The sequence below is a fragment of the Botrytis sinoallii genome (assembly GCF_014898435.1).
Source record: "Botrytis sinoallii strain Bc 23 chromosome Unknown BSIN_025, whole genome shotgun sequence".
Lineage (NCBI taxonomy): Eukaryota > Fungi > Ascomycota > Leotiomycetes > Helotiales > Sclerotiniaceae > Botrytis > Botrytis sinoallii.
This window is the reverse complement of record NW_024066052.1, coordinates 437,115-452,163: the sequence shown is the minus strand read 5'-3', so window position 1 is coordinate 452,163 and position 15,049 is coordinate 437,115. Positions and strand designations below refer to the sequence as shown.

Here is a 15,049-nt window from a genome sequence, read left to right as displayed (position 1 = left end):
TACAGAGAGATCAAACAACTCCTTAAAAAGAGCGACAAGGCGGTCGGTCTCTCTTCTTGGAACTATCATGATGAACTGAAGATCTGATAGACAACGGGAACGGGGTTACCATGAGATTCTCTTATCAGACTATTGCCGTTCTGATATAGAGTTACTACTGCAATGTTCATTGATAAAGAAGTCTGATTTCCTGAAGGAGGGTATTTTCGCACATTATCTTGAGGCGTGAAGCACCATTCCGTACAATTCATCCAGTCTGTACGCCTAGCAACCAAGCGTTCCTGATGAACGTTTCAACATTTCGATTATATCTTTCATTTCTAGAGCTGGATCATAACCATCTAGAGTAGGAACGTATCCGGACAATAAATAAGAAGAAGAAATAGATACAAATACCAGTATCCACAAGAGTTTGAAATGTAATGAATGTATCTATCCATCTGTCCATGAACGATTTCCCCATAAAATGAACACCAAAAGCAATTTGTTAGCGATGTCTTCATGGTCCTCTTGGTCTGGTTGGTCTGTGTTGTGATTTTTACACCCCATCATCTATCTATCTGCGGGAATGGGGGCGTTAAAGACCGAATTGATTGATGAAACATTTTAAATATTCTATAAACCTTTCGTCGCAATACAATCCAACAGTTTTTTTAATTTCAGAATTTCCAAAGAAGCTGTTTGATACCTCTATTTCCCCACAATCTTTAGTCAGTTTCTAGTACAGCGACACCTCAAACTTCACTATCTACAAGCTTGGTGCCCATATCGACTGCGGAACCTCCACACATACCACGACAAGCATATATTGTATTGCCCACGAATAGCGTTTAGCTGGACCGAAATCCATTGCACTACAACTGTATCTCCCGTTCTCGCATAGGTACCTGGATGACTTTTGTGTCGGTCCCTTAACTGCACCACCTATGTCACCCCCGCACGAAGAACGTTGACCCCGACCTCTCGAATGGGCAGATGGTTGGACCATCGAGCATTCTGGGTTCGTCTGTGACGACTGCCCAGAAAAACACATACGCACAACAATATGCCGGGAGGACGAGTTTAGATCAACCTGGGGGTCTGCAACCACCAGGTCAAAATGGCTCGCGAATGGCCTCAAGCTCAACAGCCGCATTTGCGCCTCGTGGTTCCTCTCTCGCGCCATCTCCCGCCCCGGGAAGCTTCAGCTCGACAATGCGTAGCCAAATGCCACGGCAAGCTTCGGCTCTCGATACAAATGTTTCCATGGTAAACTTGGAGCGATTGGACGAAGACGATAGTACGACGCCGGTGAAGATATTGTCGAATTTACGCGAAATGCTGAGTAGGGAAATGAAAATAAAAGAGGGCAGTGAGAATATGTTGGAGGCGCTGAATACGAAGAAAGCAAAGCAGACGAAAGAGCAAAGACAAAGGGTGGAAGCGGAGCTGAATATATCCAACCAGAAGATCAGAGATTTGAGATTGAAAATTACGGAAATGCAAAAGCCTAAACCACCCACCACTCCTACGCGCAGTCGAATGGATGCTCTCTTCCAAAGTAATGGTGTGAGGTCACCTCCAAGTGCTTCTAAAAGTATGGGGGGCTCAGAAGCAGCAGATGAGCCTACAGAGTCGCCAACGTATGTCTTAGCTGAAATATTACAAGCTCTAGAGGTGGAAGGTCTCACTCCGGATTACTACGTTGGTCATGCAAACGATCTGGTTGAGCTCTTCAAGCGTCACCCCACCTTGAAGTATGATCTAGTCTGGTCAGTATTTGGCTTGAGAATGCAAGTTATGCTTCTGAGTGGGAGCCGGGAGGTTGTCGCTGCAGGATATCGCATGACAAGATATGCAATTTCGGATGTCAGCTCTTTACAAAAGATTCGCAGCCTAAACACCGATAATCTTGTTGTCGTGTAAGTACTGAATCTGGTAGATATTCATGTCTAATACTAAAGAGTTCTTAGATCACTCATCAAGAAGGGAACTTCTGACGTGGAAAGAGAGCAGGCCTTGAAATTTATCCGAGCATTTCTAGATGTAAAAGACGGCATAAAAGAGGTCTCTAGGGCCGTGGTAAGAACTATAGCTTCAGTTGCAGATCATGAGGAGGATCGACTCAAAGCTATCTGCATAGAGACACTTGCTGAGATCATGGTTCGCGATCCAGGTCTTGTCGTTGCCTCTGGTGGTCTTAGACCTCTTGCCGATGCTCTAGGCGATGGTACTTACGACGCTTCTGAGAGTTTAACAGCAGCGTTTCTGTTTTTGCTTGATTCTCCTCATAGACGGCAGTATTTGCGATCGGGTTATGAGCTAGAAATTCTCTTTACTTCTTTCACCGACTCCCTGTTTGTGAAAGAAGAAATTTTGAAGCAAAACTCAAAGGCCATTTCATATGCTATGAATTCATGGCCTGGTCTTATGACATTGTCTATGTACGACTTCAGAGCTATCAAATCACTGATATCATGCTTGATCCTCCCCAATCCCATTGTACGCGAGACTGTCATAGATATGCTTTATGGAATCTTGCGCATCAAGTCTCCTTTTTGGGCAACCTCTTTCCTCGCTGGCAGGCGTCTCACTACCTATGGAAGAGTTGCAAACCTCAAAACAGCACCGGCAAAGGCATCGGCGCAGTCAGCGACCGATGATGAATCAGGCGACAAAAGTTTCGTCGATCATTACACAGCGCTTCTACTAGCAGTGCTAATAAATGCTGGCATGGTTGAAGGATTGTTGCAGGTGACCTCAGATACTGACAATGCGATGTTAAAGCGAAAAACTACTCTGCTCATTGGAGAAACCTTGAAGCTTGCGAGTCAACTATTGCCATCAAGCTGGAGTGCCGAACTTCAATTACTTCCCGGATTGTTCGCTGCTGCATCTCAATTCGGGAACGATGGACGACTTGTGGCCACTAGCACGGTATATCAAATCAGCAGTGTGAGTCGGACATTGTATAGATCAGCTCCATCCATCTCGACAACTCTTTCGATAAATAATAGTCACGATAACTTGTCAAGCTTGGGAGATCAGCCTAAAAGTAATCCTAACGTCTCGTTTGACGAGACAACATTCAGACAGCTATTGGTTGAATCTCAAGTTTTGGCCAGCACAAATCCTATTAAGTGGAAGTGGGATATTATCTTGCGAATCATCGAGGGCCCGCTCACAAACGGCAAGCGGCTAGATGAAGCTGTGAAAGCCTCAAAGTTCATCAAAAGGATAATGAGTTTCTATCGGCCGTTTAAGTACAAGTTCTCTGAAGTCAGAAACACAAGGATAAATCAAAAATATATCAAGGTCGGTTGTGCACTCATGCACACTCTCCTTCAAACCGTGGAAGGAGTCAAATACTTGGCGGACAACAAGCTACTCAGACAAATTGCAGAATGTCTAGCTCAATGTGACCCGGTAACAACCCCCCCCCCCCCCTCCCTGATTATGATGATTATCTTGTATACTAACACCTAGCAGACGAGTGGCCTCACCGCTTCTCAACCGACATTCTCAAAGGAAAGACTCTCAGAAACTCTTGCATGCGGTTATTTTGCTATGCTCGGAACTTTGACTGGCGATCCAAAAGGGTTGCAAATGCTCGATCGTTGGCGAATGATCAATATGATGTATCACATAATCGATTTGAAGCAACGTCCCGATTTGATTAGGTTGCTCTTATCAAATTTTGACTATAATTTACCGGGACACCCGAGAGTCCTCTTATCTAAGGCTCTGACTGCAGGATCCAAAGAGATTCGTATACATGCGACGAACGTCCTACGTAAATATTCAAGTCGAGCCACAGGGACCACCGACTATAAATGGGCAATCGAGCTTTTAGTCACCCAACTTTACGATCCAGAGGTTGAAGTCTGTGCAACTGCTATCAAGATTCTTGAGGAAGCTTGTAATAGAAAGAGCTATCTCGAATTTATTGTGGAGTGTCGTCCAGCTTTAGACCATTTGGGAGAAATCGGTGCTCCTTTACTACTACGTTTCCTTTCCACGTCAATTGGATATCATTATTTGGACGGACTGGATTATATCAGCAATGAAATGGACGATTGGTTCCTAGGACGAAATGATAGTTATGTCGGAGTTATCGAGGCAAGCTTGGCAAAATCTTTTGTAGAAATGCCCGAAGAATCTTCAAATAGGATGAGTATGGACGAAGATAACTTTGATCTCGAGGGCGAAAACGATGCACAAGTTCCTCCTCACTTCTACAGAGAACTTACTCGTACAAAAGAAGGCTGCAAACTTCTTCAAGATAAAGGGCATTTTGAGGAATTCGCTTGCACTATCCGTGAATATGGTATGCTAGCCGATGATCCAGAACTCATTCTCAAAATCAAAGGATGTCTTTGGGCAGTTGGAAACGTAGGATCCATGGAGCTAGGTGCGCCTTTCTTAGAAGAATCAGATGTCGTCGAACAAATCGTCAAGATTGCTGAAGAACATCAAATCATGAGTCTACGCGGTACCGCATTTTTTGTTTTGGGGCTCATTTCGCGTAGTCGACATGGACTTGAAATTCTCTCTGAACATGGGTGGGATTCAAATACCAGCTCTCTAGGTGTCTCACTCGGCCTCTGCATTCCTCAAAACCTGAACAAATTCTTCTCCTACCAACCTTGGGAACATAAAACCATCTCGGACATAGTAATCACAGATGAAGAAAAAATCGAAATCGATAAAGCGAGAGTAGATGATCGAGACATAAATCAACGTATCCTAGAACTGGTGGAAAATCTAGGAAATATGATATTGCACAAAAAGGCAATCGGGGAGCTGATACAAATCAAGGAGAATCAAGGGGATGCATTTAAACAGGTGGGACTTTTCAAGAAGGTTATGATACTGTTGGAATATCATCATTTCAGATTGCCGATGAGGAGGTTCGTTATTGAACTTTTCGAGAAGAGGGTTCTTAGACGCATTGTGCTGGATGAGGATAGTGATGATGAGGTAGAGATGGGAGTGGGGATGGGAGGAAGGGAAGGAGCGGGGAGGGAGATGGGGGTAAGGGAGATGGAGAGAGTACAAAGAGGTCCAAGACACGAAGAAGATAGTGGGAGTGAAGGCGTAAGGACAGAACGTCAGAGAAGTGTCACGGATATTAGAGTGGTGGGAAATGAAGTAAATAATGCTTCAATATGAGTTGATGTGGTTCAAATCAGTGGATGGCTGCATGGATATATGCATGGATATGTACGATTACAAGAGATCGACAGACACACACAGAGAGAGAGAGAGAGAGAGAGAGAGAGAGAGAGAGAGAGAGAAACGGAGAGATGATGAGTGAGATGTGGTGATGCATCCATCATACACTCTACATCAATTGGCAAAAACCAAGTAGCAAAGAACAAATTTTCTTCACGACGTTCGTTTTCTTTCTCCTCTTTTCTCTTTCCCTTTTCTCTTTCCCTTTTCTCTCTCGCGTAAAAGGGAAATATCGCGCAAAGCGAAAATCCTACTCGCTTCTTTTTCCGCATTTCCGCTTCCGAATATGTATTTTCAAAATTTATCTAGCATAGACATAGGTTGCTTAGGCTACCTACCTACCTATCTAGGTAGGTAGGTAGGTAGTTAATTAGTCAGGGTGGTACGTACGGACGGATAGACGGGCGTGAATTCATCGATTTATCTAATTGGTTGGCTGACAGGCGTAGTTGGCGTGGTTTGGTGTATGGAGTGCGTGGAGCGATTTGGTATTTCTTTTTTGGAGGCAAGGTTTGGTTTGGTTTGGTTTGGTTTGGTTTGCATTTAGGGGGTGGGCCCAAGATGGGGTTTGAGGAGAGTTGAGATTGCATGGATGGGTGGATGGGTGATGGGGTGAATGGATGGATTGATGACATGAATATTTGAATTGTAGGGAAGCAGAAGCAGAAGCAGATGCAGATGCAGAAACAGGAAATAGAAGATGAAGATGAAGATAAGATGTTGGGATTTTGAAAATAAATAAACTGGATTTTTACTTATTTTATGCTGGATTCGATTTGACTGTTTCTGTTTTGTTTATGGCTTGGATGGATGCAGGAAGTGAGTGAGTGGGTGAGTGAGTGAGTGAGTGGGTGAGTGAGTGAGTTGAGTGGGTGAGTGGGTGAGTGAGTGCGTGCGTGAGTGAGTGGGTGAGTGAGTGAGTACCTTTGTCGTCTATAACTTGCGGTGAGGAGATCTAGAGAGCGAGAGAGAGATGGGTAAGGAGGAATTTATAAATGCGTGACATACATGATGTAGTTTCAACCAAGTCTCACACACATAATGTAGATAAAATCCAGAATTGTACAAAGAACTCCATCTGCAGTTGCAGTGCAGCCCAACGATTCAAGCAAACAATCACATTCAAGTCGCCCAAGATCACAGTTCACATCAAGGAGCATAGATAAATTTCATAAATTTCATTCGTTCTGACTAACTGCAGCTGGCTGGCATGATGAAAAAGAAAAGAAGAAAGTTAAAGAACCAATGACGAAGAAAAAAGAGATTATAATTGTACAACAAGGTTTTCCGAGCATCCATCCTGCGTTCCTCCCCACAAGCAGGGACCTCCAATACCCCCTTGACACAAATCCACAGCTTTCACAATAGATTCATCTCCCAGCTCCAGAACAAGACAAGCCCTTCCATGTTCTGTTGCTCTGTATTTCACTCAAGACCAACCGCCACCAGCCAGCCAGACTATCAGAGAAAACCCTCATAATCACTGCGCAACAACCTTGAAGCCCCATGCCTTACTTTGCGGAGATAACATTAGGGTATCAAGTCGTAACAGCGCCAATGCAAATAAAACAAAAACGCAAAAGCTGAAGCGTAACAGTCGTAGACCATCGTATGGATGCATTGAAGCAAGCCGGGTCATCGATCATTAGAGCCACGTAAAGACGAAAAAAAAAATATGGACAGAAGAATAAAAAGCTTTTAGAGGTCGTGATCGGCTACCAACCATATCGCCGTCCAAATCCAACCCCTGCCAGCCAAAGAAATTTGCAGATAAAAAGCATCCCATTTTGTCCCACGCACCAAATACCGGATAATGCATTAGAAAGATGACCGAAAACAAGATCTGATGATAACGGAATTTAGTCTAATGTGTGAAATCTGAGGTATCACAGTGAACAGAATGAGGAACTTTTAAGACACCCTTTGAAGATAGGCCCCGCCGTAAATGCAAGATTAGCCCGCCGTCTATGCACAGAAATTAGAATGATCCGTTTTATTAAACACTTTTGTTAATGCTCAATGATCAAGCATCACCCTCCTTCTTGTCAGAAGCTGCTGTGGACTTCGACAATACTGGAGAAGTGTGAGTAGAAGGAGGAGATGCTGGATTCTCTGTCTCGCCGGATCCTAATCCTGCTAGTAGACTATGGTAAAGTTAGTTGAGCGTCAATGGATTGTCAAGAATAGAATATACGAACCTAAACGCATTTGCGGAAGTAGCTGATTTCCTATCCTTGTCTTGTGGGGGTGTGCCTGTTCTTGAAGAAGCTCCAGAGTCTTCACCTGTTCTGCCCAAGGAACCTCCTGGTCCCATCTTTCGGCCACTGTTGCTTCTTGAAGAAAACATAGATGATGGTCCGAATGACATCTGTGCATTGGTGTTTCGGCTTGCACCACCCTTGTTTGTGAGACGACGAAGGTCATCCATACCAACAGTGTTCTTCTGGTAATCAGGAGGAGGTTGGTTACCATATCCACCAGAGAAGTTTCTTCCGTCACCACGACCCATTGGCATGCGTCCTCCACCACCACCTCTTTGACTCCTAGAGTTCTCGGCAGCCTTTGCAGCAGCAGCAGCCTCGGCCTATAATCAATTAGTATATCATCACTTATCAAAATTTGTGAGGAGACTCTTACCGCAGCTCTGACTTCATCAAGTGTCTGAGGACCCTTGTTTGCTTCCTTTGAAGCCCATCCCTTCTTACGAAGATCGACAATGTCCATAAGCATGAACTTGAGACGACTTGGTAACTCAGGTTGCTCCATCATGGCATTAATACGAGCGAAGTATACATCCATCAATGGTCTACCCTTCTCGGTGCTGTCAAGGTTAAGACCAATGGTCTTGAGGAGTTTGGTCAGAGACTCAATCTCAGCTTCGTCAGGAAGACCATTGTAGTCCACGAGTTTCTTGACACACTCGTGCATGATACGCTCTGTAAGCATACTAAGCTTGTACAACTCACCAATGAATTGAACAAGACCAAGACCACGTCTCTTGGCAGCAGCAGCGATATAATACTCGTCTGAGAGCATAGCAGCTTCTTCAGTCTTGGCATCCTCGCGTTCACCCTCGGGCTTCTCTGGCAAGTCAATCTTCCAACCTCTCTCGAATTCTTCTTGACATCTATTGAGCAAGTATTTTCGGAAAAGGTTACCACCAGAGACGATGTTTCCATTCTTGTCGACGATGCTCTCATCCTTGATGTCAGGGCTCATGGTCTCTAACATACGCTTACAGAACTTGGCATACATGGAAGCCCAGTGGGCTTCGTCAGTGGCCTTCTCGAAAGTAAGTTGGATGACCTGTCTCAATGTGCGGCCATCTGCTTCGTCTCTAGACTGTGCAGCAATAGCCAAGATTTGGTCGGCGATCTTGTCGAACTTCTCAGGAGTCATCTTGTTCAAAGCTGCCTTGACCTTTCTTTGGACCATGTCAGGATCCATGTGGCCAGCGCCTGGAGTGGCACCAGGTGTAGGTCCAGCAGCACCAGTAGCTGTTTGAGTTTGACCGACACTGCGTGGTTTCCAACCAGTGGAAGAAATTTGAATGGGCTTGATCTCCATACCGCTGGTAAGAGGCATCTTTGCTGCGGCTTGGGCCTCTTGCTTGGCGTTACTGCCTTGGTAACCACCTTCACGCTTGCTACCACCACGAGTGGATCTGCTTGCTTGACGTGGGGAGTGTGGCATAGAGTTGGTAGAGTTGGTTCGTTGCATAGAACCACCGGGGAAAGCTCCACCGGGACGTTGGAATGAAGCCATAGGGTTGTTGATAGCTGGTCGTGCCATATTGCCTTGAGACATAGCAAAACGCATTTCGCTTGTAGTGCCTGGTGGAAGGGTCTTTCCGCCTTGAGCACCAAATTGACCCATAGTGAATTGACCAACAGCATTTCCGCCACCACGGTTTGATCCTCGAGGACCCATACCACCAGGTGTTCTCTGTGATCCACCAGGTCTGGCAGAGCTTGGATCATCTCCGATGAGGGCCTTGATTTGTGACTCGAACTCCATGGATGGCTTCTCGGTGAATACCTTTTGGAATTGGAGCAAGAATTCTTTGTCGTATTTGAAGGTCTTGCCCTTGGCATTGGCGGCAGAGTTCAAAGCAGGGTTTGGCGAATTGATGTTGGGTGGATAGATAGAGGAGTCAAGAACAGCCAAGAAACGGGCAGACTTGAGCGACTGGAGAGCTGCACTAGGTTGAGGTGGCTCAACAGGCTTGGTGTTAAGGGGTGCAAGGTTAAGCGCAGCAGGCTTGCCTCGCTTTTCGGCAGCAAGTGTCTTAGGAGGTGGACCCATGGAGTCATCAGAAGTAGGAGTTGATGCACCGCTGTCGGTTTCGAGGGTAGCCTTTGAAAGCTTTGTAGCGAGAGTATCTGGGGTCTCCTCATCCTTCTTAGCATCGCCACCTTTGGCCTTGGCTTCCGCCTCGGCTCTCTTCTTCTCCTTTTCATCTTCGAGGCGCTCCATCTCGCGCTCCTGCTCCTTGAGTTTGCGGTCATTTTCTGCTGCATTGGCCTTGTCGGCTTCAGCTTTCTCGGCGGCGAGTCTTGCTTTCTCGGCGTTACGCTTCTCGAGAAGTTCGGCTTCTTTCTTCTCTCGTTCAGCTTCAGCTGCCTCCATCTCGGCAATTTGTCGCTCCAACTCCTCGTCAGCTTCCTTTTGGGCCTTCTCGGCAGCAGCTTTCGCGTCTGCTTCTTCCTTTGCCTTGGCTTCTTCGGCGGCCTTGGCTTCTTCCTTCAATTTGGCTTCAGCGGCGGCGGCGGCTTCAGCAGCCTTAGCAGCCTCCTCATTCTTGCCCTCGTCGACCTTGTCACCTGCTGCCATTTTCTTGACCTTTTCTTGCATCTCTTGACGAATCTCTTCAGCAGACTTGGTAGCCAAGCTATCAGTGCGAGCATGTTGAGGAGTAGCGGACTTTGGTGGAGGTGTTGGTGTAGAAGAAGCAATGACAGGTGGTGTTCTAGTTCTGTTGCTAGGAGCTGGAGAAGCAGGTGCCTTGATTGCGTCAACATTCAAGACATCACCGTCAGGTCTCTTAATGACAATAGCAGCGCTCTTGCGGGTTGGTCTAGAGAAGGTGTTTTGAGCAACAGGCTTTGGCTGAGGTGTATGTGAAGTGGTCGGTGCGATCATAGAAACTTGGGTTTGGCCCATGCTAGAAGCTGGTCGATGTTCAGACATTTGAGACGAATTGCGGGACATAGGTTGTGGTGCCTGTTGTGTATACTGACCAGCGATATATGGTTGGTTGTAGCCTGGTTGCGGTGATTGGGGTGGAACGGAGTGCATGTAACCAGCTTGAGGATATTGGAAAGTTGGAGGGCCACCCATTAAAGGCATACCGGGGTAAGGACCGTAGGGATGAGTCTGTGTACCTGTTAGAAATTTGTCAAAGTTGCCAGAAGCTGGCGAGAAATCAATATTTGAAACATTAGAAGAAACGTTGAAATAGGGAGTAGCAGAAGGGAGAGGGGGGAGGCTTGGGTCCGTAGAACTTAGATCTGCAGGTTTCTTCGGAATAACTGAATCCTTGGCTGGAGGTGAGGGCAAATTCAACTGTTGGTTGGAAACAGGAAAGCCATTCTCCTGGTGCTCCGACTGCATGGATCCTTTTCTATTTCTGGCAATACCTTGACCGTTACTTCCACGGGGGAACGGCTGTTCATGGTAGGTAGTGAAGCTGTGACCAAAAAGTTCTGTTGAAGGCTTTCGGTAATGTTGGGCTGAAGACTTATCAGACCACTTCTTGCCTCTACTACCAGCACCACCGCCGCCTCGATTGAACGTTGGACAAGAGAAAGAATCGCTGGAGTAAGAAGGGCATTGGTTTACCGGGTATTGATAGCCTTGTTGTACTTGAGGAGCTCCCATGTGAGATGGCTGATAGTAAGCATGAGCGTTGAATGGTTGTGGACTTTGCATGGGCATCGCTTGGTTCATGTTAGGAGTGCCGGGAATGGAGTTCGAAAGGGCTGGGCTTCGAGCGGCTTGGTGTGGAGAATTTTGGTACTGTGGGCGACCTTGGTTTTGGAAAGGAGGCATGCCACCACGTCCGGCATTTTGGTTGTTTCTGAATTGTGGTGGGTTTGGTGGAGGGAAACCAGTATGACCTGTATATTGTTGGTTGAATCCACCACGTCCACGACCACCACCTTGTTGATAGCCACCACGTCCAGCTCCTGGGCCTTGATTGTTGTCACTTTGTGCCGAATGCGATGATTCACGACGAAGGTGACCGCCTGCTTGACTGTTAGGTGCTAAAGGTCCTTGGGAGACTGCTTGTCGCATGTGTCGCTAAAGAGAAGCAAGTCAGTAAATGTGCCATGAACCTGTGAGGAATGATACTTACATCACCATCGTTGCCTAAACTACCAAAAGTCATGTTTCCTTGTTGAGAAATTCCGGATGGGGGTCTTCCACCACTTGCAGTTGGCTGAGGAATAGGAGATGGCGAGGTTGCTGGCGAAACTACTCTTGGGTTGTTTCCGGGAATTGGAATTGGTTCCGAGGCGGGTTGAGAGATTTGTGGGATGCTGTGAGAAGCGGCAGGAGAATCCATTAATGCTCCAAATCGAATACCACTTCTGGAACCACCGACTGGACCTCCATTGGGCACGTAACCTGCGGGACCGTTTGCGCTGATTGTAACCGAACTCTTACGGCTGTGGTCAGTCGAACCACCATTAACTGCAGCATTGCTATGGGCGATAGCAGGTGCAGAAACTGCCGGTACAGCTGGAGGAATCGAAGCTCTACCGTTTACCGGCGAGATAGAGGATGATTTTCCATGTTGCTGTACCGGCGCAGAACCTCCGACAGCCACGGCGGGTGATGGAGTCGAGGAGCTCGTCGCGATAGGTGGCGACGAGACTGCCTTCTTTGCGGTAGAAGCGTACGACTGGGTCGACTGCGACGCGCTAGTGGTGTTTGAGGCCTGGCTTTGGTTTTGAGATTGTTGAGGAACGGAAGTCATAGGGTGAACTGTTTGTCGAAGGTGACCTCGTATCTTTTCGTAGGAAGGGATTTTAATTAAATTGTATGACGTTATCGCGATAGGTGTGGATGACGGGTGGTATGCCTTCGCAGACGGTCGATATTGAATTAGAATCGAAATCTATTAACAAGAAAAAGAATCTTCTTGAATTAAATCGATAAGTAAAGGTTGAGTGGAGAGAGGATTTGTGGTTATGTTTCTTCCTGAGTGGGCAGAAATTAATCGCTCTCAAAAAAAAGTGCGAATATCTGGAGATTCGCCCTCTCTTTTCGTGTGGGTGAATGGATGGGAGAATTTGTATTCGTTACAGTCTGAAGAACTATAACTGTACAATTCTGGTGAAAGGTCGATAGTTTAAGAAAGCTATCGAGGAGACTATTCCTGCTGCAGTCGTTCTTCTAAAGAATAGAAGATGTGCTGCTGGGATAGTATTTTTGGATTTTGGGAGGTATTTTCAAGTTGTCTTGAAATTGTTGGTGGTAGAAAAATTGTTTCGAGAGAAATCCTGATATCTTCGATGGTGGCTCGGCTAGTTGGTAAATGCTTAACTTTTTTTTCTAGCTGGTCTGGGGCACTAAGGGAAAATGTGAATGTGTGAATAGATGCCTTGGATATAAGGCTCATATGAATGGTATGAGGAAAACTAAAAATTAACTAGTGAAATATCGACCAATACATATAATATCTACTAGGGCGGTAGGTACTGTTCCCTCCAAAATCATCAAAATGAATGATGCTTTTGCCTCTAGAGGTTTGCTAAGGCTTTGTTTGTACGGACGAATTATCACAGTACACAGGTGAAATGGTGAAATGGTGAAATTGGGTGTAGGTCCAGCCAACAGAATATCTACACTACTAGGTACCTAGTGAGTGGGCGATTGAAGGACGTAGCTGCCTATTGACTGGAGGAATTTATTTGTGGTTTTCTTTGAATCCTTCATATACTACCTAGTCCTCAGCTATATATCCTTATATCCTTCTTAACAAAGTATAAAGGTTGACATAGACATAGATTATGATTGTACTGATCTCTACAATGAAAGTTCCATATTATGTTAAAGAAGATTGGGAAGACAATGTGAAGTGGAAATATGTACGTTCATTTCAATTGGCTGGTGAATCGATTATACTGGGTAAAAGATAGACTTGGTTGGCTCTGATTTGTACGTATGGTTTGTCTCTTTATGGAAGGAATCATTAACTAGACCGTTTTTCAAAGGAAGATACATTCTCGACATTCAACTGTAAATATATCCTTAACAGCTATCTACCTAGTGGTACACTTCGACATAACCTTATGAGTGACCCCGACCTTATGTTATACTGTTCTTTCATCAAAACCTCTGGTATCTCTGCATGAAGAATCAATTGAATGACGCTCCGCTGGCCCTCTGGGAGCCACTGCCGTGGGGGCAGACTAGCTAGGTATGTATGTATGTGAAGAGGAAATACTTTTATATCTTCAACATTTCGAGCGCAGCGAGCTATGGGGGTTTGGGGGCTTACCCCCATAATAATACAATTATAACATCCTCCTCTGTTACTCCTATCAAAAAAGGAATAAATCAAATTTAACTTTGTCATGCCACATTATTCTTCCTTATTTTTTGAATCCATCACTAAAAGAAAGTTGAGACTTGCTATGACTCGACCGACGCCAAATGCCCGAGGAGTCAAGACCTTTACGACTGGCACAGTCACGGTGAGACTTGACATTTCATCATTACATCGAATCACACACGGTACCATTTCAAACACGCTAGGTATAGTCATGGATAACCAAGCCCCTGGGTAAGAGATTTATTTATTCTTGGACTTGGGTGACATGGCAATAGGTAGGCAAAGCATATTTTGGGGATTTCTATCCTTGGTCTGACCTGAGTTGCATCACCAGTCAGTCATAGTTTACGTACCGGTGAGAATCCAAAGTAGTTCTTACTTCTTCATGGACACTTATTCGAGAAAAAGTTCCCCTATTTCAACCCCAATACTTATACCAAAATGGGCATTTTACCTTCCAGCTGAACATTTCACATCATTGACATATCACCAACTCATCAGCTCTGATACCGGTACTCCACTCTCAAGCTCAAGCTCCAAACATTATAAGTTGATAAATGCTAGTGCCACAATTCTGCACCTCGATAACCAATCGATCCTTGATCTGAAAGTCCACCGCCATTGGAACAGCCTTGAAGAAATACAACAGGGCGTATGATACAACTTACGAGGTATCGGTATTGCCCGGTTCCTCAGAATCATCACGTATTATTCAATCTGTTTTTGATATCCAATTCTTGATTCAATGGTGCAGCACAAAATAACACCGATTCATCAGACGATACAACATGATAGAATTCTTCCTAACCACCTCGAGCCCATCTACTCAAGTATATCATGGCTCACCTCCGAAATTTGTACACATATCACCCCAACGAATTGGAATCATTCGAGAACACATAAAGATTACACAGATCTCTTCTTTAGCCACTTTACATGTGTTACAGCTGAATATCTAAAATAAAATTTGGAATTGGATTCTCTACCCATCAGTACCTCGAGAGTACCTACCTACCTAGGTACCTAGTCCATATCAAACCCGACCATCCGTCCCCCTTTAGAAGCAATTTTTGTTCGTCAAACACCTCCAGCTGCATCCCTTGAACTCTCAATGGAGTAATACTTCGTACATCAGAAAACCTCAACCAATATCAATATATATCAATATCAATATTCCATTCAATAGATACCCATCATCCCATTTTTCATCCCCCTTACCTTTCCTTGAGAGATACCTAAATACCTAAATACCAACATGCGTGTCATCCATTT

At 45.2% G+C, this 15,049-nt stretch overlaps 3 protein-coding genes across 3 annotated transcripts; 2 read left to right on the top strand and 1 right to left on the bottom strand.

Moving 5' to 3' along the window:
• Positions 1 to 975: 975 nt before the first annotated feature.
• EAF02_010442 (uncharacterized protein) lies at positions 976 to 5,151 on the top strand (the record flags this gene model as incomplete). The annotated part of the gene is made up of 3 exons (XM_038906490.1): positions 976 to 1,901; positions 1,953 to 3,405; positions 3,469 to 5,151. The coding sequence occupies 3 exons, from the start codon at positions 976 to 978 to the stop codon at positions 5,149 to 5,151; spliced, it is 4,062 nt and encodes a 1,353-aa protein (XP_038753754.1).
• A 2,086-nt stretch (positions 5,152 to 7,237) lies between these two features.
• Positions 7,238 to 12,196, bottom strand: EAF02_010441 (uncharacterized protein; the record flags this gene model as incomplete). Its single annotated transcript, XM_038906489.1, has 4 exons — positions 7,238 to 7,358; positions 7,413 to 7,798; positions 7,852 to 11,517; positions 11,573 to 12,196. 4 exons carry the CDS (start codon positions 12,194 to 12,196, stop codon positions 7,238 to 7,240), a joined length of 4,797 nt encoding a protein of 1,598 aa, XP_038753753.1.
• Positions 12,197 to 13,799: 1,603 nt separating this feature from the next.
• Positions 13,800 to 14,541, top strand: EAF02_010440 (uncharacterized protein; the record flags this gene model as incomplete). Its single annotated transcript, XM_038906488.1, has 3 exons — positions 13,800 to 14,008; positions 14,150 to 14,289; positions 14,408 to 14,541. The coding sequence occupies 3 exons, from the start codon at positions 13,800 to 13,802 to the stop codon at positions 14,539 to 14,541; spliced, it is 483 nt and encodes a 160-aa protein (XP_038753752.1).
• Between the last annotated feature and the right edge of the window lie 508 nt (positions 14,542 to 15,049).